Source organism: Triturus cristatus, chromosome 4_1 (assembly GCF_964204655.1).
Source record: "Triturus cristatus chromosome 4_1, aTriCri1.1, whole genome shotgun sequence".
Taxonomy (NCBI): domain Eukaryota; kingdom Metazoa; phylum Chordata; class Amphibia; order Caudata; family Salamandridae; genus Triturus; species Triturus cristatus.
In genome coordinates, this window is record NC_140585.1 from 323,342,827 (window position 1) to 323,369,471 (window position 26,645).

At 46.1% G+C, this 26,645-nt stretch overlaps 1 protein-coding gene across 1 annotated transcript in view; it reads left to right on the forward strand.

The window, feature by feature from the left end:
- Window positions 1–741: 741 nt before the first annotated feature.
- The window catches only part of LOC146854876 (sodium- and chloride-dependent GABA transporter 2-like), a 183,692-nt gene continuing 157,788 nt past the window's right edge, over window positions 742–26,645 (forward strand). Inside the window, exons 1-2 of the mRNA XM_085651051.1 lie at window positions 742–864; window positions 21,027–21,130. Coding sequence (XP_085507177.1) covers window positions 742–864; window positions 21,027–21,130 — 227 coding nt within the window. The remainder of the gene's footprint in view (window positions 865–21,026; window positions 21,131–26,645) is intronic.

The window sequence follows — 26,645 nt, forward strand, 5'->3', positions numbered from 1 at the left end:
CATGGAACAGGCACAGCTGCGCAGGCGCTGGTGGGGCATGCTTTATGGCCCAGTCTACTTCTATACCAGGGGAGTGTTGATGTGGGTGGCACCCGAAGTCCCCATTGTGGTGGGACATTCTGAGAGTAGTTACGTTATCCTGTAGGGTGCCCTGTATGGAGAACCACTCGCACTGGCTGTATTATAGCCCCAATTGTGGGTCAGCATCTTTTCCTTGCCTCTTTAACACCTGCACTCTGCACTTTCCATGGTTTTCTGGTGCGGGGACTTTTATTGTGTCCGGGATCTTGTGAGGGATAGATCCACTATGCCACTGGCAGGGGCCCAATCTCGCACTAACAGCAGGCAACTGCAACAATGGGCACTCAACATGCAAACAGTAGATGTCTGGTGTGCTCTACAGCTGTGCTTGACGGATATTCACACTACTCAACACTGCATACTCTACACACACAAATTGATCTGATTTACAACCATAGAGGCAGGTTCTGATTATCAGAAAGGAGAACAGGGCTTTGGTGAAAGAATACACTAATGCAGAATACATAGGGAAGACTCTCTCAGACCATAGCCCACAGTTGGTGATCTTTTTTGGGGGCGTGCACACCTGGAATTTTCCGCCTGGTGCTTGCAGCCTCTGGCATTGGTAGATGAGCTATTCAGATCCCATGTAGGAGAGAACATAGCCCATTATTTTACTCAGAACGTTGGATCTGCTTTGTAGAATGGGATGAGCTCAAGATGGTGGTGAGGGGGAGCATGAAAATACAGTTTGGCATGAAGCGTGATTCGAGGAAAGAGGTTCTGGGAATAGAGGACCCCTTCAAGGTCACTGAGAGGGTGTGGGTGGCCAATCCGGAGACGGTGGGAGCCTTTAAGGGAGAGAGGCCTGTACATAAAGGGTGCTACAGCACTTGTCCACCTTGGATCATAGAGAATAAGTCAAATGTCAAAATGCTGGGTAGCAAGGCCAGTAGCCTGATAGCTTGGCTGTTGCGATCGAAGGTGCCCCGTGTACCCATAGGGACAATCCAGACTTTCGTGAGACACAGTCATCTCGCAGTTGGGTATTAATGAGGAGTTTGAGAGTTATAATAGGACGCTCTACAGGGTTCCTAGGTATTCTGACCAAAACTTGGTGGTAACTTATCTGCATAATAATGGAACCCACACTCTAAACCCACTACAGGCACAGGAATTATATGCCCTACTGTCTCCTGAAGAGATCAAATTGTCTAATAAGCAGATCGCTAGGAGTCGGATTCTTGGTACAGATGGCCTCACCATCAAGTTTTATGCCACTTATAATACCCAACTGAAGCCTTGAATCTTGCAAGTCTATGTAGCAGCTAGGGAGCTGGCCAAACTGTCTGACTGCATGAGAGAACCTCTGATACCTGTAATCATAAAACCGGGGAGAAATGTTTCATCCCTGGTAGGAACACATTCCTGAATCTCCGCTGTTTATTCTGGACTACCGACTGGGCCAGTATGACTTACACTAACTGCTGGGGGGCATCACTGGACATAGAAAAGGCTTTCGGGACTTGGCTTAGCTGCAGACGGTCTTATTTATTTTACTTTAAAATGTAAAAACACATAGCTCCTTATTTAACATTTAGGTGTGGTTTAGGATATTCATTGTATTCATTTTTAGGTCTCGCTGAGCCCAGCGCATGCGCTGGCTCGGAGAGACATTTTGTTTGTGGGATTTTTAAAGTGCTGCCTGTGGCCTAAAGCTTGAGTGCACGCGAGCGTGCACGCGCGCAGCCGCCAATCACTGCTGCGCGCGCACCATTCGCGTGCTTGCCACACAGCGCGTCCCATCCTCGCTATTACTTTCGCTTTCCAATGCTAGTTACCTCTGCTCCCCTAAACCACCTTTAAGCCCGTTCCACTCTCCTCCGCTTGCTCTTTTTTCACTCCTCTGAGAACAGCTTGCCGTCCTCGCTATTACTTTCGCTTTCCAATGCTTGTTTGTTTTGTTGCTGTGATTGCCCCCTCTTATTTCATTTTACTTTTTCAACTTTTCCGTTTTAATCTGTAACGGGTACGTTTGTAAAACTCCTCATGCAATGCTCTTGATTCAATTGTAAAGCGCTCTGACACCTTTGGGTAAAGTCGGCGCTGTATAAAATTGCATAAATAAATAAAAAATAACTAGCGCTGTAGTGCAGGGCTGAGCAGCATTAGCCGAGCTGTATACATACTTCTTTGTGTAATTTAACTGGTGCTGATGCAAAGCGCCCCAACACCATCTGCTCGAGTTTGCGCCGTATAAAAAGAGCATTAAAAAAAATCGTCACTTCTAGGATGTGGGTGAGGTGCATTGGTAGGGCTGTATGCGGGGCTTTTCCAAGTGCAGGGAGGTGCCACGCGGCTGACCTTCGTTTATAGAGCTGTGGGCCTTGAAAACGCCTGGTGCCGTAATGAATACAAGACATCACCGAGGCGGTTTGGAATACAGGATAGATGCGCATTGGCAGAACTAAATGTGGGTTTACTTAGAATATTTGGGGTGCTGGAAAGGCGGACTGGTGTGGCTTGGAAGTGCTGCCTGTATATTACTTGCAGTAACAATAGAAAGTGTGGCACGGTGATTGGACTGCCAATTGGACTGGAATATCGAGGGTTGCTACAGGGCATGGCAAACGTACCTCGGTGAAGTTATGTGCTGGGTTCAAGACTAGCGAGGCCTGCTACAGGGAAGAGCTGAGGGTTACGCTGTCCTCACGTACGGAATAGCAGGGATTGCACAAAACGAGACTGAGGTACCCTGGCGGAGGGTTACGGTGGGCTCACTTCTGGTTGCTACAGAGCACACTGATGTATCCTGGTGGAGGTTTATTCCGGATTAATGAGGGCTGATTGAGGGCATGGCTGAGGTACCTCGGCTGAGGTTTATTCTGGGTTCACTTCTAGATTAATGAGGGCTGACTGAGGGCACGACTGAGGCACCTCGCTGCAGGTATGTCCTGGGCTCACTCATGAAGTAATGACAGGGATTTAAATGGACAGGTAAGGGAGTACCCAACAAATTAAAATACCCCCCACTTGAAGCACACCTTAATCACATGACCACAGGAAGAGAGCAAGCCCAACCTTCATTAGAAGCACTCGCTTCTGCCTTTCATCCTCCTTCCATCTATCCATACATCCATCCTCTCAGTCTTACATCTAGTCATACACCCATCTATTCATACACCCATCTTTCCATGCCTTCACCTTCCCAACATCAACCTATCCTTTCACCTAACCATCCTTTCACACCCCCTTCCTCCATCCTTTCACCCATCTGCCCATTCTTCCACCCTCCCATTTATTAAACCTTCCACCCCCTGATTCCTTCAGTCTTACATTCATCCTTTCACCCTTCAATCTATTCTCCCTCTCGCCATGCCAACCTTCAGTTCACACTTCCTTTCACGCTTCAAACCTTTCACCTTGTCATTTTTTCCTATCACCCATCCTTTCTCCTTCTGTTATTTCTTTCCACTTTCTATCTACCCCTCTTTTTCTGAATGTTCACTTTTTCTATTTGATATTCTCTGTTTTCTCCTATTTTCTTCATTGCTCTTTTTTTAATTTCCTTAAAAATACATGTCAGCCCACAGCCCTCTGTAGTGGTATTCTCTAACATTGTTATTCATGAGCGTTTTGTGCACACCTGCATACCGAAACAAGCATTGGCATAGCCAATAGGTCTCACTTTTGGGACCTTATAAGTATTTAGTTGTGCAGCACAATATCCTTGGTGCAACAACATCAACTGTTGCATGGCTAAACACTTATAAGGTCCCAAATGCGAGACCTATTGGCTATGCCAATGCTTGTTTCTTTTAATACTTGCCTAGGATTTTTATTGTTTTGTTTCTTAAATTCATTGTTGTTTGGTGCTGTTTTAAGTACGTAATGTACATCTTTCTATGAGAACATATTGTCATTTTGTGCCAAAGCTACCAGGAATAAGCTTAAAAGTCACCATTGAAACCTGTCTCGGTTAAAAGGGCACTAAAATATTACGTTGATGGGACTTCCTCCCCTGCTCTCCCTCCTTATAAATAATCAAGGATCTCACAGCCTTTATCTCCGCTCAGCGACCCTGGCACCTGCATGTGCATTGGCAAGCCCCACGCCAAAAGTATGTGTACATGTGGGGCAGTACGGGGGTTCAGCATGTCAGAAGTATGTGTGCATGTGGGGGGGTGACTTTAAAGATTAAACTAAGGCACGGCGACTTGCGGTTGCGAGTGTTCAGTGGGCACCGAGGGACACAATCACCATTTGGACTCCCCCCACCCCCCCCCACCCACTCCGCCTCCTGTTTGCTGTTTACTGCCAGACAGTAGTTTCCAGATGTGGGGAGTGTCCAGGGGTTTGGTCCTGTGGGCCATGAAGTGTGGCATGCCCTCAGTTATTTAAACCTGCCTTGTGGCTGGGAGAGTCCTCTTTGTATCCACGCCTGACCCCAGCTGGAGGGCCTCCTGCCAGAGGCAAACAACCAGGTTGAAAACCATGATGATGCCACAAACCCGGCGCTCTCTATCTGGCTGCGACCCTAAGCGCAAATGAAAGCTGCCAGCTCAAACCACAACAGCAATGTAAGTGACTACAACTTTGCACGAAAATCACCCAGGACCAGTCTATCAGCAGAGTTCTCTGGCGGAAATTAGAGTTGCACCCACGTTGGTTTTGTTCGACCACTGGTTCTGCACTGGTGGAGTGGATCTGAGAACAAAGTATCGTTTTAGAGTACAACTGGTTAGAATATTCCGGGTGCTCCAAATTAGGGTCACACCAGGGCTGTGGTACCGCCAGGATGTAACTTCCCTGCTGGGATGTGGTGACTGTGGTGGGCTGTGGTACTGTAAGGCTGTGACTGCCCTGGTTAGCTGTGGTAGTGTGAGTCAGTGGCTTCCCTGGTGGGCTGTGGCATTGTAAGTCAGTAGCTTCACTGGTGGGCTGCAGTACTGTTAGGCTGTGGCATCCCTGATGGGCTGTGGCTTCCCTGGTGGGCTGAGGCTTCCCTGGTGGACTGTGGTAGCGAAAGTCAGTGGCTTCCCTGGTGGGCTGTGATATTGTAAGTCAGTAGCTTCGCTGGTGGGCTGCAGTACTGTTAGGCTGTGGCATCCCTGATGGGCTGTGGCTTCCCAGGTGGTCTGAGGCTTCCCTGGTGGACTGTGGTAGCGAAAGACTGTAGCTTCCCTGGTGGGCTGTGGTACTGTAAGGTTGTGGCATCCCTGAGAGGCTGTGGTGTTGTAAGTCGGTAGTTTTACTGGTGGGCTGCGGTACTGTAAGGCTGTGGCATCCCTGATGGGCTGTGGCTTCCCTGGTGGGCAGTGGCTTCCCTGGTGGGCTGTGGTACTGTAAGGCTGTGGCCTCCCTGGCGGGCTGTGGCTTCCCTGGAGGGCTGTGGTACTGTAAGGCTGTGGCCTCCCTGGTGGGCTGTAGCGTCCCTGGTGGTTATGGTTCTGTAAGGCTGTGGTTTCCCTGGTGGGTCGTGGTACTGTAAGACTGTGGCTTCCCTGGTGGGCTGTAGCTTCCCTGGTGGTTTTGGGTCGGTAAGGCTGTGGTTTCCCTGGTAGGCTGTGGTTCTGTAAGGCTGTGGTTTCCCTGGTGGTCTGTGGTTCTGTAAGACTGAGGATGCCCTGCTAGGCTGTGATATTGTAAGTCTGAGGCCGCTCTGCTGGGCTGTTGGACCAGTAAGGCTGTGGCTGATCTGGCGAGCTGTGGTATTGTAAGGCTGTGCCTGCTTTTGTGAGGCTGTGTGGCATTGTAAGGCTGTGGCTACCCTGTTGGGCTGTGGTACGGTAAGGCTGTCGCTGCTCTGGTGGTCTGGAGTTTTGTACCTCTGTGACTGTCCTGGTGGCCTGCTGGCACAGTAAGGCTGTGGCTACCCTAATGGCTGTGGTGTTGTAAGGCTGGAGCTACCCTGGTGGGCTGTGATGTTGTAAGGCTGCGGCTCCCCTAGCAGGCTGTGGTACAGTAAGGCTGAGGCTCTTCTGAGGGGCTGTATGGCTCTGTGAGGCTGAGGCTACCTTGGTGGGCTGTGGACTCTGACGCTGTCGGTCGCCGGGTTCGCCTCTTGTGTTTACAAACACACCCTTGCTGCTGCCAGTAATCCACAGCTCCCGCTGCTCCCCGGTGCAGCTCGCCTCTCCACGGAGCCCCCGGTACCCACAGGCAGTCCTCGTGGAAGGCGTCCTCTGGCTCGGAGTCCTCCCTCCGCACTGAGGCTTTGAAGTCCCGGCCGCCGATGGCTCTCGGGGCAGGACCAGCCCTCGGATGGATGCGCTCACTGGCCTCAAAGAATTTGCCATTTTGCGCCTGCGAAGGATCGCGCCTCGTCTCGGGAATAACAATTAAAGCAATCGACAAAACGCGGCCGTTAATGAGTGGATCCATACCGGACCCGGCACAAGCTAGAAGGAGGCGGCGGAGTCAGGGATCCACTCCTCCCAGCAGAGGGGCCCGCATCCCCCGCCACATTGGCCCATTGTACGCTCGCGAACTCGGCCAGGTTCGTGCCAGGGGACCCCTGGCCCGGCCGGTGACCACAGCCTGCGACTTAGAGCTTTGGTTCAACTTTAGCTGCACCCAGAAATCTCCAGAGCCCGCCACAGGGCCGGGCATCACACAAGCACGCGAGCGAAAGTGCTTAATGACTTTAATATTGTTATTACAAAGCAGGCAGCAGTTGGTAAACAACGTTTTTATCCCTGAGAGATTTTTATGCCCACTCGCCAACGTCGAAGAAAGCCCTAAGCATGAAAAGATTGTTTTCTTCAAAGCGTCTCATATTGTACCTTTAAAATAATACATATAAAATGCAAATGCACTGTTAATTAATCCTCTGATAAGCACGCAATTCTAACTATGTGAAAGGCCCGTTAGACCCCATTTATAACTGTTCATATTCAAAAATTTTACTTCTCCTTCCTAAATTAGTCCTTCCATAAAACAAAGACAATATCCCAATAAAACTCTCCTTTTTACATTTTTAGGTCTCGGCTAGCGAAGGCTGCGCTTGCGCAGTCTCGCTCGCGAGATTTAACGTTTTAGGAGTGGGACTTTAACCAGCCCCTTTTTTTACCTCTTCTCCATTGGCTGGCCTCTTAAATGCTGGTCAGCCATTGGAGAAGAGCTTTGTCTCTCCAAACAAGCCCCGTCTTTTTCAGATTCGGGGGCGTGTTTTTTACTTTCTTTCTCTCCTCTGGAATGTAAACATTCCAGCCAATGGCAAGAGGAGAGAAACAAAAACATGCCCCCGAATCTGAAAATGCCGCTGCGTTTCTCCGAGGCATTTCTGCTTGACCTCGGAGAAAGGCGGTGGTGTCCAGGGCGATTCCTGCCTGAATCGGGAGGGTTGGCATGTCTGCTGTAAGAACCGAACCCTCCAAGTTTTCCTCTCTGCTCAGCGTATTCCCGCCCCCATCTCCGAGTAGGGACCTTCCTCTCTGGCTCTCCTCCTCCCCGCCGCAGCCTCGTTCGCTTGCCCAGCGTGGACTCGCTTGTTTGCATGTTTTCCTCTCTGCTCAGCGTATTCCCGCCCCCATCACCGAGTAGGGACCTTCCTCGCTGGCTCTCCTCCTCCCCGCTGCAGCCTCGTTCTCTTGCCCAGCGTGGACTCGCTTGTTTGCTAACCTTGTCCCTCACACGTCCCCGTACTACCCACGTCTTCCCTCTGCCTCTCGCCACGTTCGGCCATCCCCTGCCGGCTTCCCCCTGCCTCTCCGCCCTTCATGTGCGGCTTCTATTTCCCCCGGAAGTTGTCAAGGTGGCACCAGAGCGGCGAGCATAGACTCTGAGGGGCCGAGAGGCTACAAACTAGCGGAGACCCGAGTGGAGCAGCGAGAGGGGCAGCCAGGAGGTGTTCAGGGATCCGGCGGTACTCCAGGAGAAAGGCTGCTCTGCATTACCAGGAGCCCGCAAGGTGAGTGGTTTCAGACATAGCGAAGGGTAGAAGGTGTGGACAGACACCGGGCATTGGGGCAGTAAGGCGGGAAGCGAAGGGAGTGGAAGAATACCGTGGTCGGGAGACATTCGGAGGTGGCGGGAGAGATGCTTGTAAGTTGTAATCCATTTGCTATGTTGCTCTCACTGCATAACGGAACGGGAGCAGTGGGCCAAGATAACATGTCTCTGCGTGGGGGTGAGTGTGTGGGGGGGTATTTTGTGCTAGTGCAGACTAAAAGGACCTCCCAGCTCGTCAAGTGTCACGTGTGATGTGTAACCCCCATCTCGGACCACTACGATTATTGGGTATTCAGTATTCTTGCAGCAAAAGGAGTCATTGGAAAGAGGCAACATTCACGAGTTGGTGGCTGTGGCCTCGATCGTACATCAGCCGGCGCCTGACATTGCGATAGATCCCGCCCCAGCCCATCGGGCCTTTAAGAGGCACCAGCCTGGTCCCAGGTGACCGAGTCCATTCACCAGGGGTCTTGCTCGTACACGTGCAGAGTCTGAGCCGAGTTATCCCACAGTGACTTCATCCCTGGGCTTTCATTTCTCAAATCACTCCGTTCCGGGGATGGTAGCTCTTGTTTGCTTCAGTTGAAACAATTGCTCCACCACCCCTAATCGGGCGACTTTTAGAAGGAAATCCCACACCCAAAAAAACAGTAGCCTGCCGAAGTGGCATAGAACTTCCTGGCAACCTTGTCTTTGCTGCAAAATGTTTACCCTGCAAATTGCATATTTAATTCCATCCTTACAACTCTGAAGTGGCGCCATTGCAACTGTGGGCACAGAATCCTAACTTGTAAAGTGCTGCGCGTTAAAAATAAATAAACAAGAAGCAGGGCTGTCTGAATGTCTCGGAAATAACACGAAGCCACTTGACAGCTTTGTATCTTACAAAGGCAGGGAGGGATTAAATTCTTAAACTTGTGAAATGCAGGCTTTACTATGGAAACGTATAGTAATTTGCCACTGGTAATGAACTGTTCGCAATGACACATAAACCACTACACAGATCTTTCTGTGACATGCAAACAATTGTGAATCCCGTGTGAGCCATCTCAGCATTTCATCCTTACTCGGTGGTGGCTTTTTTGACCGAATATTTTGCACGGCATGCAGAATTATCCTACATAGCCGGAGCCTGTCTTAAATAATCGGTCCGTGTTCTGGTGATACACACGTCTGTCTTGACATAACCTCTCCTGAAAAGTTGAAGTTCTTCCTAAACCTGTGCAAAAATTACAAGACTGTCCAACCTGCCACCACTTGAAACACGATCCTTTAAAATGAGTTTCTCCTCATCGAGCCCTCCGCTCGACCTCGCCTGTACAATATTGGCTTGGATCCATTGGCGAACTGGATTAGAAACAGGCAGACATTGGCAGGGTTTCATCCCGGACAAAAGACCCCATGTGCAGTTTCAAGGGAATGATTTCTAAAAATCTGCACTTTTATCTAAGATTTCTTTGGAGGCTTCGTTGATATGTTCCTTAACAGGCCCTCCAAATCCTCGTACAATCTCTTGGGTTACAAGATGCTTACTATGGGAATTCTCCTCTGACTGGTCTTCCCAAAATATATCTAGCCCTCTTAAGGCAGTTTCACATGTAGTGGTTTGCTTCCGCAAAGAGACCAAAAAATGTGCATTAATTGCAAGGCCATGATTACCCCCCACACTCCCCCTCCATCTTCTTTCCCCAAACAATGCCCATAATGTACTTTATGAGCTCAGATCGGTTCGCAGTACGGGGACTGTGGCACAGTCTTTTTCAGGAGTGCAGACAGAATTTGGAAATCTCTCTCTCTCCTAGCATTTGCACCTGTGCGCCGATATGCACCTTTGAGAAGGAGCTGAAACTACCCTTTGAAAGAGACCCCCGATCTAGTCCTGATATCTTTCTCTCGGACTTCACCTCCACATCCCTTTCCATTCTTTTCCTCCCCCATTCCTTCCTCAGTTCCTTCATCCATCAGCTACCTTCTTGTGACATCTATGGAAATATCTTCTCCCCTTGATTTTACCCTCTCTGAGTCCCTCCAAACTCGTGATGAATGTACTCAGTTTAATATTAAGCAGTTTGATGCACAACCGATATTTTTCATTGTAATTTTATATAACTAAATGCCTGTCATTGTGTAACTTTTGTATTCGTCCTAGTACAGCACTCTAATTCCTACCTACCATGTTTGTAGGTGGCTCTATGCGTGGGTGGCTCTGTCTGTGTGTGGGTAACTGTGTGTGTGTGTAGGTGGTTCTGTGTGGGTGGCTCTATTTGTGTGTGGGTTGCTCTATGTGAATAGCTTTGTGTAGGTGGCTCTGTGTGGGTGGCTCTGTGTGTGTGGGTGGCTTTGTGTGTGTGGCTCTGTGTGTGGGTGCAAATGCAATAGGTCTCGCATTTGAGAGAGATTAAGCTTTTGACATTGTAAATAACAATGCCGTTTCTTTAAATGTTTTAAAAACAAAAACATTAACAAAAATAATGTCATGAGCAATGCCAATAGCTCTAACTTTAACAATGCCGAGACCATTGCATTGTAAATGCTTGTTTTATACTTCTATCTTAGGTGTTAGCAAACACCATGAACAGAAAAAAACATATGCAAATTTATAAGGTTCACGTGCTTTGCATTTCATTTAAAGACAGCTTCTTTCCCACGGACTCTGTACATACACTTCAAAGTTTTGAAAGTACAATGTGGGACACGCGTGGCATGCAGGATTTAAAAGTGAGAAAAAAAACCCGCTCCTAATGCTAACCTGATAAATGGGAGGTCTGGTACACCAGAGAGGGAGGGAAAGTGGAAAAGTAAAAAAAAAATCAAAAAAAATTAAAATCAGCCATGCTGCCAACTCACCATCCACCAAGTGCGGGCCGAGATGTCATAGCAGAGCTGCCATTTGATGGAGCCGTCAGAGGGTGTCCCTGCCATACTGCTGTCAGCCAGCCTCATCCGATACTGCCCACTGGAGATAAGACACCTAAGTGAGGAAACATTTGCACTGGCATGTTGGTGGGCCACTTGTAGCCCAGTCCACGACATATGGTATCATGGGTAGGAAACAGACAGCCGGCCCTCTCGCTGACAATGAGGCAGGCTCTCAGAAAGCTGGTGGCAAGGTGAAGTGCGCGCACGAAACACCGCTCGCAGCGCTCCCTTCGGCACGCTGCCTTTCAACGTTCCAGCTCGGCACTGCATCAAAGGCAGGCGCTAGAAATGTTAAATTAATGTTATATTAATCTGTCTGCTGACATTTAATAACCCCAAACAACACAGATAGATAACAATAGTCTTATATGAAACATGAAACATGAACGAGGACGTTATTTACATTTAAATGCGCTCTCACTTTTGAACCAATTGAAAATTAGTGTAAAAATCACCCCACACTTAGGGGCATATTATCAAGCCAGGCGATAAAATTATCGCCGCTTTAGCAGCAGAAAACTGCCGCTAAAACGGCGATAATGGGCTTGAAAATATGCTCTATGGAATTCTAATTGAAGCCCATGTTAGACGTCCTTCACATCTAACATGGGCTTCAATTGGAATTCCATAGAGCATATTTTCAAGCCCATTATCGCCGTTTTAACGGCAGTTTTCTGCCGCTAAAGCGGCAATTATTTTATTGCCTGGCTTGATAATATGCCCCCTAGTTTTTTTTTATTTTCTCGGCCGGATACGAGACGCCAGGGCGAATTCAGGCGATTTTCCTTTTTAAAAAAATGCTTTTTTTGGCCCTGGGGGTCCTTATGGGACCCCCTGAGCAGTCCTAGGGGGTCAGGGTGTTTCTACCCTGCCCCCTTTCCTTGTTTTTCGCTTTTGTTTCACTGTTTTGGCTACCAACACTTCCTGGTTTGGAGTGTTGACAGCCAATTAGAATAAAGCTCGTGATCGGGAGGGTGCGCAGATCCACCGTGCCTCTAGATCTCACTATCTTTATTTCTTAATTTCTCAAAAACTACTGAACGGATTTACACCATTTATAAAAAGGTCGCTTTCTGAGCCAAGCAGTACATTTTTGCCAAATTTGGTGTAATTCCGTTCAGCAGTTTTTGCTATAACTGTGTCTATAGTTTCCTATGGGAAATTGATTTCTTTACATCTATTTTTTTAATTTCTCGGGAACTACTGAACGGATTCATACCATTTATAGAAAGGGTGCTTTCTGAACCAAGGGCTACCTTTTTACCAAATTTGGTGTAATTCCGTTCAGCAGTTCAGGCTGTAGCCGTGTCTAAAACTTCCTATGGGAAATAACATGGGTAAAACGTGTTTTGGGACCCCCCTTTTTTCTCAGCCCCCGCTTGACGAATCACCCCCAAACTTTCAGGATAGGAGCTGACCCGAGCATCCCACCAGTTTTGGAAATTTCGCGAAGATTCGTCATCCGGCGCCAAAGTTATTTGGGAAAGAATGTTACGAATTTCCTATGGATAATAGGTCCTAACTATAACTACCTACTGGCGACCACCAGTAGGTAATATATATATATATAAACCCTTCAGCCGCAGACGCAACAACAAAAGAAAGACGTAGCAGAAACAATGAGCGGCGCAAACAAAGGAGGAAATGCAAGAGGGCGAGGCTTCGCCAAGAGAGGCAGGGGAAAGAAATGGTGAATAAGATTCCAACAACCACAATTCCTGATAATACTGTGGTTAATCTATCAGATACAGTGCTCACCAAAGCAGAATCTCAACTTCTATCACTGGGTTTGTCTTTTTGCCCACGTAATAGTTTCAACTATGTATAGACTCGAATAGATGTTTTCAAATTTATACGAAAGCTCAAACTGAAAAAACATTTCAAACTGAATAAAGTACAAGATCAGGCAACAACTATATCCACTATAGAACGCCCCACTAGTAAATTTCAAGTTGCAGACACCAGCATTCTAAAAACCATACATGCCTTATCAACGAATGGAGAAAGTATTACTGGTTCTACACAGGATGATTTGGCGTCTATGGGCATAATGAGTAACCTTCCATGCAACAGTCATTTCAAACCACCTTCAACGTTCATACCTCTTATGCCAAAAGATGCTATCAATACCTTTAATGACATTGTAATTGAAGAGTTGAAAACATCGCAGGTTGTATCATCCCGAAAACAGAGAAGATATAAATACATGGAAATACAATATGCAAAGTTAATGAAAAAATTAAAAAGCAACTCTAACCTCATTATCAATAAGGCTGATAAAGGAGGCAACATTGTTATTTGGCCACGTACGTTGTATATGGAAGAGGCGAATCGATATTTGGAGGACAACCTGTGTTACAGGAAAGGATCATTCAATGACATTAAATGTCTTAAAGAGACTGTCTTCAAAGAATTAAATCAATGAAAGAGGGAAGGTTTATTAAGCAAGCAAGAACATAGCTTTCTGAAAAATGAATTTCCGGTTACACGTACACTTTATTTCATTCCGAAAATTCACAAACAAACTATACCAGTACCAGGACGGCCGATTATTTCAGCCCAAAGAAGTCTCCTGGAACCTATGTCCAAATATGTGGATCATTTTCTGCATGAATCAGTGGAAAATCTTCCTTCCTATATTAAGGATACAGGACACTTTCTGTCAAAGTTAAATAATGTGAAATGGGAAGAAGACTATGTACTAGTGGTTATGGATATATGTACCCTATACACGAGTATTTATCATGCAAATGGACTAACAGCTGTAAAATATTTTTTAGACAAACGTAATATTAATTTTAGTCAACACAATGGTATAATTTTACGTTTGATACAAATCTATCTAGAAAATAACTATTTTCTTTTCAACAAAGAGATTTATCAGCAGCAAAGAGGAGTTGCCATGGGGGCTTGTTTTTCTCCAACCTATGCCTGTTAACATGTTGGGTTGTGGGAGGAGCATGTCCTCAGGGACACCCATAAAATGATGTTTGACTCCAATGTAATAAGATTCTGGAGGTTTATAGATGACATATGCATGATTTGGAAGGGTACCCCGGAATCAGCTAATGTTTTTCTGAATACCATTAACAACAACAGTTTAAATTTACAATTTACTGCTGACATTAGTAAATCTTCTGTCAATTTTTGGACGTTGAAATCTGCATCAGTAATAATGAAATTCAAACCAGACTACACAGTCTGGGAATGCTATCCTTCATGCGAGCAGTGCCCACCCTGGTCACCTCATCAAAAGCATACCTTATGGAGAATTTTTACGTATGCGCAGAATCTGTAGTTCCAATATAGATTTAGAGAAATGTCAAGAAGAGGCCCAAAAAAGATTTCTTGCTCGTGGATACTGTTTTAATGAGTTACAACAGGCCAGAATTAGGGCTAATAGTCATACGAGAGAAGAGTGTTTAAATACCACTGCTAAATCTAAAACTAAAGGTTTAAAGAACAATGGTGAGGATCCACAAATAAGTCAAGGAGAGATCAGACTTATAACCACATTTAGTGTGGAGGAAAATAAAGTTAGGGGGATCATAGATAAACACTGGCCTCTATTAAAGACTGATATTACTTTAGCCCCTCTTCTACCGGAGAAATCACTTATCACCTTTAGAAGAGCTCCCTCAATGAGAGATTCTGTGGTTAGATCTAATCCAGAGGTGATAAACTCTAGCAACTGGCTGTCTACTAAAACAGGTTTCCACAAGTGTATTTCGTGCAGGGCCTGTAAATTTGGCATAAATACTACAGAATATTGGAGTGCATTTGAGAGTAGCCCTGTCAAAATTCAAAATCTGTTTACGTGCCGCACTGATTATGCAGTATACGTATTGGAATGCACCTGCAAAATGAAGTATGTGGGAAGTACTAAACTGCAGGTATTCAATCGTATCCTGCAACATTTAAGAGCAATAGTCAATTCAGAAGAAAGTTACCCGGTAGCACGTCATTTCAAATTGGTACATAATAAAAACCTGAATGATTTATGCTACTTTGTCATTGACTCTGTGAAAAAGAATCTGAGAGGCGGAAACAGAGAGAAGCAGTTAAGACAATTGGAATCTAAATATATCCTTTTGTTAGATACCAGAATTCCGAAGGGACTCAATACAGGAGAGGATCTCCATAATTTTCTGTAATTTCAAACTCCAATTCCAATTTCTGCTCTATGAATTTCAACCTGAGATAAGTGTCATCTCATCTGGTTACCATAGAGAGCTCCATTTGAGGTAATTCCAATCTTGCTCAGGGTACCCTCTTAGACCAATAATAATGGTCCCAAATAATTATACATCAGCAAGTTTTCTTAGCATAAGTGCATTATTGTACTATATTTCCAACCTAGAAAGGGAAAAAGAGTCTATGGGGGCTTAGTTCTGTAATTTCTGATGAATGATTATTGAATTATGATACTTCTAAGTGGCTTTTGATTCACAATAACATTTTAGTCTAAATATTATAACAAAAAAAACAAAAACAAAATTTTTCGGAGTTTTTTATTGCTTAGGAACTGAGAAATTGAAGCATCAATCAGTATATTGCTCACACACATTAATTTGTAAATGTTTATACTTACCATCATCTTTTTTTTAGACAACTGGTATGTTGGATGTGATATGAATTTAATATCATTTTAGGGACGAATAATTTATTTGCACAAATTTTGCACATTACAGGATTTTAGCACTAGCACTTTATTGGTTTTAAGGTTACTGCGTGAAGAGGAGTTTTATTGTGGGCGTATTCATATAATGTAGTATTGATTTAGCCACTTGGCTATAATTATGCTCTTGATTTAGGCTTCACAAGAAAAGCTTATTTATTAGCAAAATTGTTTTGTACATTATTAATACATATTTATATATTTTATATATATTAAACTATGACAAAATATTTATTTACAAAGTTATTTATATATTTATGGATCTAACATATACTTTCGCAATAGTAGTATTTTGTTTAGCTCTTTTTACAACTGAACACGACTTAGCCAGAACATCCAATGTGTCACTATAAATCAATCGTGTGTTTCACCGGAGGGTCATGTGATCAAGGCTGTGTGTTCACAGCCGAAATGCGTCATGCTGACTTTGGAGTAATAAAAGCACGGAGAAACTTTATGGCACATCTTGTGGTCTGTACGTGTTTGGTGTTGCGCAATCGTCACAGGACTATTGGAAAATATATATATATATTACCTACTGGCGGTCGCTTATTTCGTCTAATGAAAATTTAAAAGATTACCTTTCACAACGAAGCGCATAATATGTCCTCCATGTGCGCACGGTGCGCGAAGCGCACCGTGCGCGCATGGAACGAACTGCGTTAAGTGGGCGCGCACGCCACGAACGGCGTAAAGTAACTTAGCATTTAAAAAACTTACAAATTCACTGAAAAAACCATAGGTTTCACACACGTTATAGTTAGGAATTAGCATTTAAAAAACCTTGCAAATTCACTGAAAAAACCATAGGTTTTACACATGTTATAGTTAGCTGGACATTTTACTGATAAAAAACCATTGAAATTCCCCCGTTATAGTTAGTGCAGGCAACTATAACTCACGCGACCGCAATCCTCTGCTGATGCTAATACTGTATTTAGACACTTATTTGCCCATGTCTTCTTCCATTAAATTTTAGCTATACATATATTACAAATATTTTTTTTCATAAAGACACATATGTCATCAGCAGAGGATTGCGGTCGCGTGAGTTATAGTTGCCTGCACTAACTATAACGGGGGAATTTCAATGGTTTTTTATCAGTAAAATGTCCAGATAACTATAACATGTGTAAAACCTATGGTTTTTTCAGTGAATATATATATATATAGATATATTGGAGAGTGAGTGCATGTGCACGTGAGTGAATGTGTCAGAAGTATATGGGTGAGTAACTAGATATGTTAAAGGCAGTATATGTGAGTGATGGGGTATGTGAGTGACTGTATTGGTGAGTGAATGAATAAGAGAGTGGCTGTATGGGTGAGTGCATGCTTGTGTTGGTGACTGTATAGGTGAGTGAGTACATGTTAGTATCAGTATGAGTGAGTGTGTGTGTAACTGTATGGGTAAATAAGTGGCGGTGCTATTGGCTATATGGGGGAGTGAGTAGGTGTGTGAGTAACTCTGGGTGACTGACTCAGTGTGTGAGTGGCTGTATGGGTGTAGGAGTGGATATGTCAGTGTCTGTATTAGTGAAAGAGTGGGTGTGTGATTGCCTGTATGCATGAGTGAGTGGATGTGTGTGTTGATCTATAAATCAGTGAGTAGCTGTGTAAGTATTGAAATTGATGTGTAAATGGGTTTGGGAATGGTAGAGTGTAAGTTGGAGTGGATGCATGAAAGGATATGGGCCTGTGAGTTCTTGCGTCAGAGATTCTGTGGATCATGTCATCAGTGATGTCACTGACCAAGTCATGAGTAATATAATATGTGATGTCATAAACGGTGCATTGCAGGGGTGCGTGTTATAGTTAGCCCAGCTAACCATAACTGCTGAATTTCTAGCTAGTTATAATGTGGACCTAGTTTCCATAGGAAGAGCATTTTTTCATTTGGCAATAACTTTCGCTTCATTTGATGAATCCTTGCGAAATTTTCAAAACTAGTTTGCAACTCACTTCAGCTGCTGTTTTGAAATGTTTGGGGTGATTCGTGAAGCAAGGACTCATCAAAAGCGGGGGGGGAACAAAACGCTTTTTCCATAGGAAACTTTAGACACAGCTGCAACCTGAACTGCTGAACGGAATAACAACAAATTTGGCAGGAAGGTAGTTGTTGGTCCAGAAAGTGCCCGTTTTGTTAAATGGTGTAAATCCGATCAGTAGTTGGTGAGTAATTTTAAGAAATTTCCAGTTGTATTTGGATAGGGACGCAAAGTGTTCACGACTCTGACACGGGGCTACGCAAATGCACATGGCAGGAGGGGTACTGTTATTTGGCTGACCACAAGCTCAGGAAAATGTTGTGGCCGATATTTTATGAGGCAGAGCCGGTGTTTTAGATGGTCAAAAGCACAGAAGGTGTCAGGGAGGAGTACCTTGACCCCAAGGGGTATTATAGGGGTGTGTTAGGCATCTTATATGAATTTTAGAATGCGTAATTTTCTTTTTTTTCTCACATGTATGGATTCACAACCCCATTGTCGCGCTCAGCGTGGACCCCATGTAACATCACAGAGGAGGCTTGACTGCATCAAAACCAATTTTAAAAGAGCTGCCATTAAATGAAACTGGGGTCGGTCCAGAGGTATATTTGTTAACTGGAAAGGATGTGGAAGGATTCCGGATTTAACTACCCTGACCTTGTGGGAATAATGCACTTGGTATTAGTTGTTAATTATAAATATAATTTTTTTTTGTCACATGCCTCTAGTCACAACCCCATTGTGGCACTCAGTGTGCCCCCCGTAACATCATGGTGGAGCTGCGAACCTTGTCGAAATAAAATACAAAGAATACATTCACTTATACAGTGATGCATGCACTCACAGAGTCACACAGACACTCACTTATCCACTTACAGACCCACTCAGAGATGCATATGCCCACTTACATAGTAACTCAGACAGTCACGCGCCCACTCACAGACTCACTCAGAGGCTCATTGGCCCATTCACACACCCACTCACAAATGTATGCACCCACTCAAATACTCACTCAGACAGTCAAGAACTCATAGACAGACATAGTCACACTCATGTACCCATTTCCAAACCCATTCAGAGACTCTTGTCCCCATTCACAGACCCACTCGGACAGCTACACTCACTCTAAAAACCCATTAGGCACTCATGCACCCACTCACACACCCATTCAGAGACTCTTGCCCCCACCAACAGACCTACTCAGACAGCTACACTCACTCTGAAAACCCATTTAGACACTCAGACCCATTCAGATATGAATACACCCACTCACATACACAGTCACAGACTCGTGTACCCACTCACAGACCCATGTGGAGACTCTTGCACCCACTCAAACAGCCACTGTCACTCTGAAGACTCACTTAGACACTTGTGCACCCACTCACAGACCCACTCACAGTCTCACGCACCCACTCACATATCCACTCAGACAGTCAAGAACTCACACACAGACACAATCACAGATTTGTGTACCCACTCACAGACCCATTCATAGAAGAAGTTACTCAGAACATTAAAACTAAGTTTGCTCTACAGCCTCTGAGCAAACAATTAGGTAGACAGGACGTTGGAGTGGAAATATATTTTTTGTCTTTGTTGAGTTTATCAGTTTTAAGTTACATCTTTTTTCCATTTTTCATTTCTCATTGACTCATTGTATACTTTTGAACCTGGATTTTTGCCCTAGCTGACTTTTGTTTTCTTGTGATTTTTCAATAAATATATATATTTCTAAACTTTTGTGGAAGATGAGATTGGCACATCTGCCACACTTTAGCGGTAATGTAGAGGGCGTGACTATCTCATCCTCTGCGTTGAAGCGTTAAATGCTTTCTACAACACTAGCCTATATATATATATATTTGTGTGTGTACAGGCATACTTTAGATACTTCTTTGTTTCTCTGGGTCTCCAATTATCTCTGTGCAATAAAGACTTTGTTATTGTGACCACTACACAATCCTATTTGACATCATTCACCCATCCAAAGTTATTGTCCTCTCTTGAAGCAGAGATCTAAGATATGCCACTGTGTGTACAGGAACCTCCTGTTCACTGTCATGGGTGTATCTCGTGCCATGACATGCTCACTAAGGGTTTCAACTTGCTTCTTGTGCAACTCCCCAAAAGACCTACACCAAAATGGCCCCATTCAAGAAAACTAGCATGCTCTGTAAACCACAATGGAGATATGAAAGTAACTCAGTTAACAATCTGTTTTTACTTACATGGCTTCAATAAGAACTTTTGTTCTTCTCACATCTGTGATTCTCCCGACCACTTACTCATATATACCAATTCCTTTGATCCAGATTGGACCAGTCCCTATTTGGGACAGCACTCCTAATGGAGTAAAGGCAGATAGGCTGCTGCCAATGGTTGACAATGGTTGACACTCAGCCAATCACCAGTTCTAAATGACGGGGGCAACCCTTGGATTGGTGGAGCAGGAGCTCGGCCAATCTGTGGCTGGACCCAAACTATAAATTATTCCCTAGGTGTTTATGTTACTCATCTTCAACAGCTGAAGGACCGAAGGAGGATTAAACACTGAATCAACCCACCTGGTATTCTAACCTAAAATAGGTTTTTTGGCGAGTACTAGGTCAGTTTATCTATTTCACTCAGTTGGGCTATATATACTTTATTGATGATATGTGGAAACCCTTGCCTATTCCTTCATGTCTGTTAGACCTCCAAGTGTTCACTGCTGTGCGCAGAGACTGATGAGTGTGTACTGCAGTGCGATGCCCACAACTCTGCTAATCTCTGTTCAATACCTTCATGTTTGCTGCTCTGTGCAGTATATCATCAAGTGCACTGCTATGTACACTAACTCCAAATGAGCACTACTGTGTACACATATGTCAGATTGCGACCACAGTGCAAAGTAAGAAAAGCCCCTGTATGCACTCCTGAACCCATGTGTGTTAGGAATGGCAGATGAGCATTCATGCCAATCCAAACCCTCTCAAAACAAAATACCTGCACTGAGAGGAATACTGAGCTATGAAGACATCCTTAAACTGCAGAGCAGGGGGACAAGTGAGGAAGATGGAATGAGCGACCTTATTCGATATATCAAGTTGCCTTAAGCACCTTGAAACGGATCTGTGGAGGACAGGGATAGGTTCCAAGCTCTGTGGGCAACAAAGCGTCATTCCTTCGGTAACACCCAGAATCATCACTGCAAGAGGGAAGCATGTGAGTGCTGATTTCCCTTGGAAACCCTGCCAGTTTAATACCATGTCCTGATCTGATGTGTCCACCTAATTGTTTAATAATGGGAAACGTATTTATATATAAGAATGCATTTGTTGTTATTATTAAATGACCGTGATCTCAAAGAATGGCTTTAAAAGCTGAGAAGTACAGACACCATACATGTATGTAGAAGTCTGATATACCATTAGGGCAACAGCATCTCTGATGTTTGCTTTATGGATTTCTTTTCTCACCTGCAGGTATGGATGGATGCTGGAACACACATCTTTTTCTCATTTGCCCTGTGCATCGGCTGTCTTACAGCTTTGGGAAGTTATAATAAATACAACAATAACTGTTACATGTAATTATTTCTCAAGGATTGTCTCTTTACCAATCATTTAGCAGGTATTTTAGATTTACTGTCACTAAGTTAGGGCGAGGGGATTTGTTAGACCTGGCATCATTGGCATGAGTCTCTCCTCCATTTTTTCTGTTTGCCTCCTCTGTTTACGATGTTTTTGCTGGTTTATTGCTTTGGGCACTGTGCCACTGCTGATCAGTGCCACAGTGCAAGTGCTCCCTATGTTAAATTGTTACGTTGATTGGTGTTACCATGATTGGCTTGGTTGACTTACTGTTCAGACCCTAGTCTAGTGCACTGCGTGTGCCAAGGGCGTGTAAGTTAACTGCTGCTGGTGGGCTTGCAGCACTGGTTGTGCCACCCACAGAAGCAGCGTGCAAAATGTGTCTCAGGCCTGCCACCGCGGCGCCTGCGTGCAGTCCCTGACTGCCATGTCGACTTGGTAAGGAAACCTACTTACCAGTCTCTAAACCTTCCCTTTGCCACATTTCAGACACCTCTATGGTAGGCCCTAGGGCAGGGTGCATTGTTGGTAAAAGGTAGGTCATGCCCTGATGTGTGTGGCATGACCTAATAGTGAATTACAGCCATTTTCGTTTTTCACTATTGAAGGGCTACCTGCCTCCAATAGGCCAGACTGGGCAGACTGATTATTAACTCCATTATAATCTATCTGACTCAGGGAGCATGGTAGCAAGTCGAGTTTAGTATCCCTGAACTCAGAATTTAATAACACACCCTTTAGGCTGGATGGTTTTTAAATTCTATGTTTGAAAATAGCACTTTTAGAAAGTGGCTATTTTCTTGTCCAACTATCTACCGGTCTCTGCTGGTTTGGTGTGTGTGTCAGGGGCTGAGTGGCTCCAGAGGTCTGAGTGAGTCAGTGTGGGGTGAATGGGGCGTTTACACGTAGAGTGAGGGAAGAGTAGCCTGCCCTGCCTGACACAATACTGGCCCCGCCTCCTGCTGGGCGACTGATAGCCCTGCTCCTACCAGTGACAATACTGGCTCCGCCTCCTGCTGGGCGGCTGAGGACTCTGCCCTGCCCAGTGAATAGGCCAGGTGCCTCTGCCTGGCAACACCCACAACAAACCTGAGATGGTGGGAATCGCCCTGCTTGGACAAAGGGAACAAAGGGAAAAAGGGGTATAAGAGAAGGACCCCTGAACCAAGAACTCAGATCACTTCTGACAAGGAAACCTGTACCAAGGACAAGAAGCCTGCTGATCTTAGGACTTGCCTCCCCTTTCTGCCAGAGGGCTGTTTTGCTGTGGAGGAACCTGAAAGCTGCTTCTTTATTTTTGCCAAGGAACAAGGAGAGAGGAACTTGGTGTGTACTCTCTGAACACTTGCTAGAAAATCTCCAAGGACTGGAAGAGTGCCAGTCTCCTGTTGAAGTCACAGGGCCAAAGGACTTCACCATCTACTGAATTGCTGAATTGCTGGAAAGTGTTGTTTCCAGTACGCAAGGGAAAATCTGCAGTCTCGACGCCGCCGGGCCTGATCGACGCCAGCAGCAACGCCAGTGAGCAGTGGGTATCGGCCCCGGCTCCAAGTGACCCCGTCTCGACGCCGGTATCGACGCCAGTGAGGAGTGAGTATCGGCTCTGCCTCCAAGCGACCCCGTCCCGACGCCGCTGCTGATCGCATCGACTCGACGCCCTTCTCGACGCCGTGAGCGCTGCTCCGGCCCGACATCCCTCGACGCCGCTGCGGATTGGCCCGACTCCGAGGCACGATCGACGCCGACCTCGACGCCGACATCTCGACGCCGTGGATCCTCGTTTTCTTCGTTTCTCAAGGTACTGTACTTGTGGGGTCTGTTGCGACTCCAGGCTCGACGTAGCGCTCCTCGCGGTCGACGCCGAACCTTGGGAATCTTGTAGACTCGACGTCGTGTGACTCCTGTGGGGGTTACATTGTTGCCAAAGAACTGTGCTCAGAAGAATACTTTGCTAACGAACTATTTGCCAAGAAGAAACCTTACTTGAACTATTATTTTTCCTTCCAAAGAGTATTTATTAAGACTGTGGTATATTTTTGTCGTTATTTGGTCTTGTGCTAAGCCTTATATAAAAATACTATTTTTATAATAACTTCTGTGTCGTGTCCATCTGTAGTGTATTCACTTTATTACTGTATGTGGTCATAAATGCTTAACACACTGCCTCTGAGATAAGCCTGTCTGCTCTGCCAAGCTACCAAGGGGGTAGCAGGGGTTATCTGAGTGTGTAATCCCCTTTCCCTGACTAGAGTTGGTTGGTCCCTATTTGTCAGAAGTGTATACCTCTGCCAACTAGAGACCGCCGGTTCTAACATTGGTGGTCAGCGGTGAGGATTTTGAACTTTGCATTTATGACTCATGTGCAGTGATTAGTGTACGCTACATAGTGAAAGCAGACCATAACGCAGCCACATTCTGTTTTGGTAGGATTGCCTATTTTTGTTCTCCGCTTTCCTGGAGCTTATTTTCTTAAACACTGCCAGTTTTGACCATGGAGAATGCCGGAGCTGCTACACCTGTGGAGAATGTTGTGGGGGAATTTGATAAGGAGAAGATAGATTCCTACACGCTAAAAGATCTAAAAGGATTTTGCAAGCAGTTTAAAGTTCCTACCACAGGTGTCTCAAAGAAAGAGGGCTTCCTCAAAGCGCTGAAGGCCTGGTTAGAGGCCAGAAATCCCTCTGATCCGGTGGTGGTACCGGAAGAGGAAGAAGAAGAGGAAGAGCCCACAGGTGGGCCAGTGTCATCTCCAGGCAGTAGTGCGTCCTCTAGGAGCCTTTCCCCCGAAGAATTAGAAGACAGGGAGAAGGAGAGGGGGTACAAGTTGGAAATGGCAAAACTTAAATTAGGAGGGCAGTTGGAATTAGAGAATGCAAGAAGCAAGAGAGAAGCTGAAATGGAGAGCAAAAGATTAGATTTTGAGAGAGAGAAATTAGCGTTTGAACGTGAGAAGATGGTGAGGGAGATGGAGCTTAAAACTAAGAGTTTAGAGTTGAATCCCTCTGGTGGCAGCACTCCATCCGTGCCTGCAGAAAGTAGGTTTTATTTTCCTAAAGATGTGATCAAAGATTACAGTAAGAATGAAGATATTAGCCAATGGTTTAAAGCATATGAGTTAGCGTTATTGGCCCACCGGGTCCCTGAGAAGGATTGGGGAACGGGGTTGTGGAGCCGCTTTACAAACGAGGGGAGAGATACCTTGTTGAGCCTTCCTGCTGAGGATAGGATGTCTTATACTCATATGAAAGATGCTTTAATGCTGAGATATGGCTTAACTCCAGAAAAGTACAGACAAACCTTTAGAGAATGTAAGAAGTTGCCTTGTACTACGTGGGTTGAATATGTGTCTTTTTTCTGCAGAACCATGGATGGTTGGATAAAGGGTAGCAAGGTTGATAGTTATGATGCTCTTTATGATTTGTTTGCTTGGGAGCACTTGTCTAATAACTGTTTTCCAGAGCTACGCCAGCACCTTGTTGATAGCAAGCTATCTAACCCTAGAAAACTTGCTGAGGAGGCGGACCGCTGGGTCAGTACCAGGGTCCACAAGGGTCCAGTGGGAGACTCAGCCAAAGGTGGGCAGGGTCCCCAGCAGAAGAGTGGGGGGGACAGGGGTAAACAGAGGGAGTTTCAGAAAGGGCCCCAAAGTAGTCCCCAAGGGAACCAAGGGAAGGGTTCCCAGCCTCCCCCTGTAAAGAAGCCAGAGGCCCCGACAGGTAAACCTGTTCACAGGGGCCCCATGACCTGCTATGCCTGTAAGCAGGTGGGACACCGTTATTATGATCCCCAGTGTCCCATGAAGGATTCGAATGCACCGCCGCGTGCACCCCCTCGTCAGGTAGCGAGTGTAGCCCTGGGAGGGGATGAGATGGGTGCCCCCGGTGGGTGGGGTCCCGCAGAAATGTCCCTGGTCTCTTTAGGAGACGTGGAAATGGTCCCTCCAACCCCTCTGCCTAGTAACACTAAGAAATATAGGCAGTGGGTGACCATTAATGGCCATAGGGTGGAAGCTCTCAGAGACACCGGAGCGAGTGTGACAGCTGTCAAGTGTCACTTGGTGTCCCGAGAGCAGGTGGTCCCTCATGCATTCTACCCCGTTGTAGCTGCTGACAACTCACAGAGTCAGTGTGAGGTAGCTCAAGTTCCCTTTGAGTGGGGGGGGGTCTCAGGTACTCTTCAGGTTGCTGTGAGGCCCGCCATGCCTGTTGATTGTCTCTTGGGCAATGATTTGGAGGACTCCCCTTGGGCTAAGGTGGAGAGAAAAGCGCATCTGGAAATGTTGGGTCTGCCTGAGTGGGTGTGTGCGACCACCCGGTCCATGTCAGTTAGTAAGGGTGTTGATGGGGGCCCGGAGCCTGAAAGTATGGCCCAGGTCCCAACCGTGAAGAGAAGAGGCAGGGGGCGCGGGAAACCGTCCCCCATCGTTCCCGCGGTCCAGGAGGGAGCAGACCCTGAGGGGGATGCCCTGGAACCGACAGGAGAACAAGTGGCCGAACTGGGAGACCTGCCCGAGCTGACCCATTGGCAGCAGGATGGTGGTCCCTCCAGGGAGGAATTTTGTGCTGAGCAGAAAGTGTGCCCTTCTCTTGTGGGTATGAGGCAGCAGGCCTCAGCCCAAACGACAGGTGATCAGTCAGGATCACATTGGGTCTACTGGGAGAACGACCTCCTGTATAGCGAGCCTAAGGCTGCTGAACCTGGGTCAGCCCGTGTGCTGGTGGTACCCCAGCGCTTCAGAGCCTTCCTACTGGGGTTGGCTCATGACGTTCCGTTAGCTGGACATCTGGGGCAGGACAAGACCTATGACAGGCTTGTCACCCATTTTTATTGGCCCCAGATGAGAAGGGATTCAGATATCCATTGTAGGACCTGTCAAACTTGCCAGGCAAGTGGGAAAAGTGGGCGGAAGCAGAAGGCTCCCCTCCAACCTTTTCCCGTCGTCAGTACCCCCTTTGAGCGAGTGGGAATTGACATTGTGGGGCCACTGGACCCCAAGACAGCCATGGGCAACAGGTTTATCCTGGTCTTGGTGGACCATGCCACCCGGTACCCGGAAGCCATCCCTCTCCGAACAGTGACGGCCCCCGTGGTGGGACGGGCACTGATGGGTGTTTTCTCCCGCATGGGGTTCCCCAGAGAGGTGGTGTCAGACCGGGGCACCAACTTCATTTCGAATTATATGAAGTCTCTGTGGAAGGAGTGTGGGGTAACCTACAAGTTTACCACTCCTTACCACCCTCAAGGTAATGGGCTGGTTGAGAGATTCAACCGGACCCTAAAAGGCATGATCATGGGTCTTGAAGAACCAATGAGGCGTAAATGGGACGTCCTCTTGCCATGCCTGCTGTTTGCTTACCGTGAGGTGCCACAGAAGTCTCTAGGGTTCAGCCCCTTTGAGCTTTTGTATGGTCACCCGGTAAGAGGACCTTTGAGTCTGGTTAAAGAAGGCTGGGAGCAATCTCCCAGGAAACCTCCCCAGGATGTATATAGTTACATGCTGGCCTTTAGGAA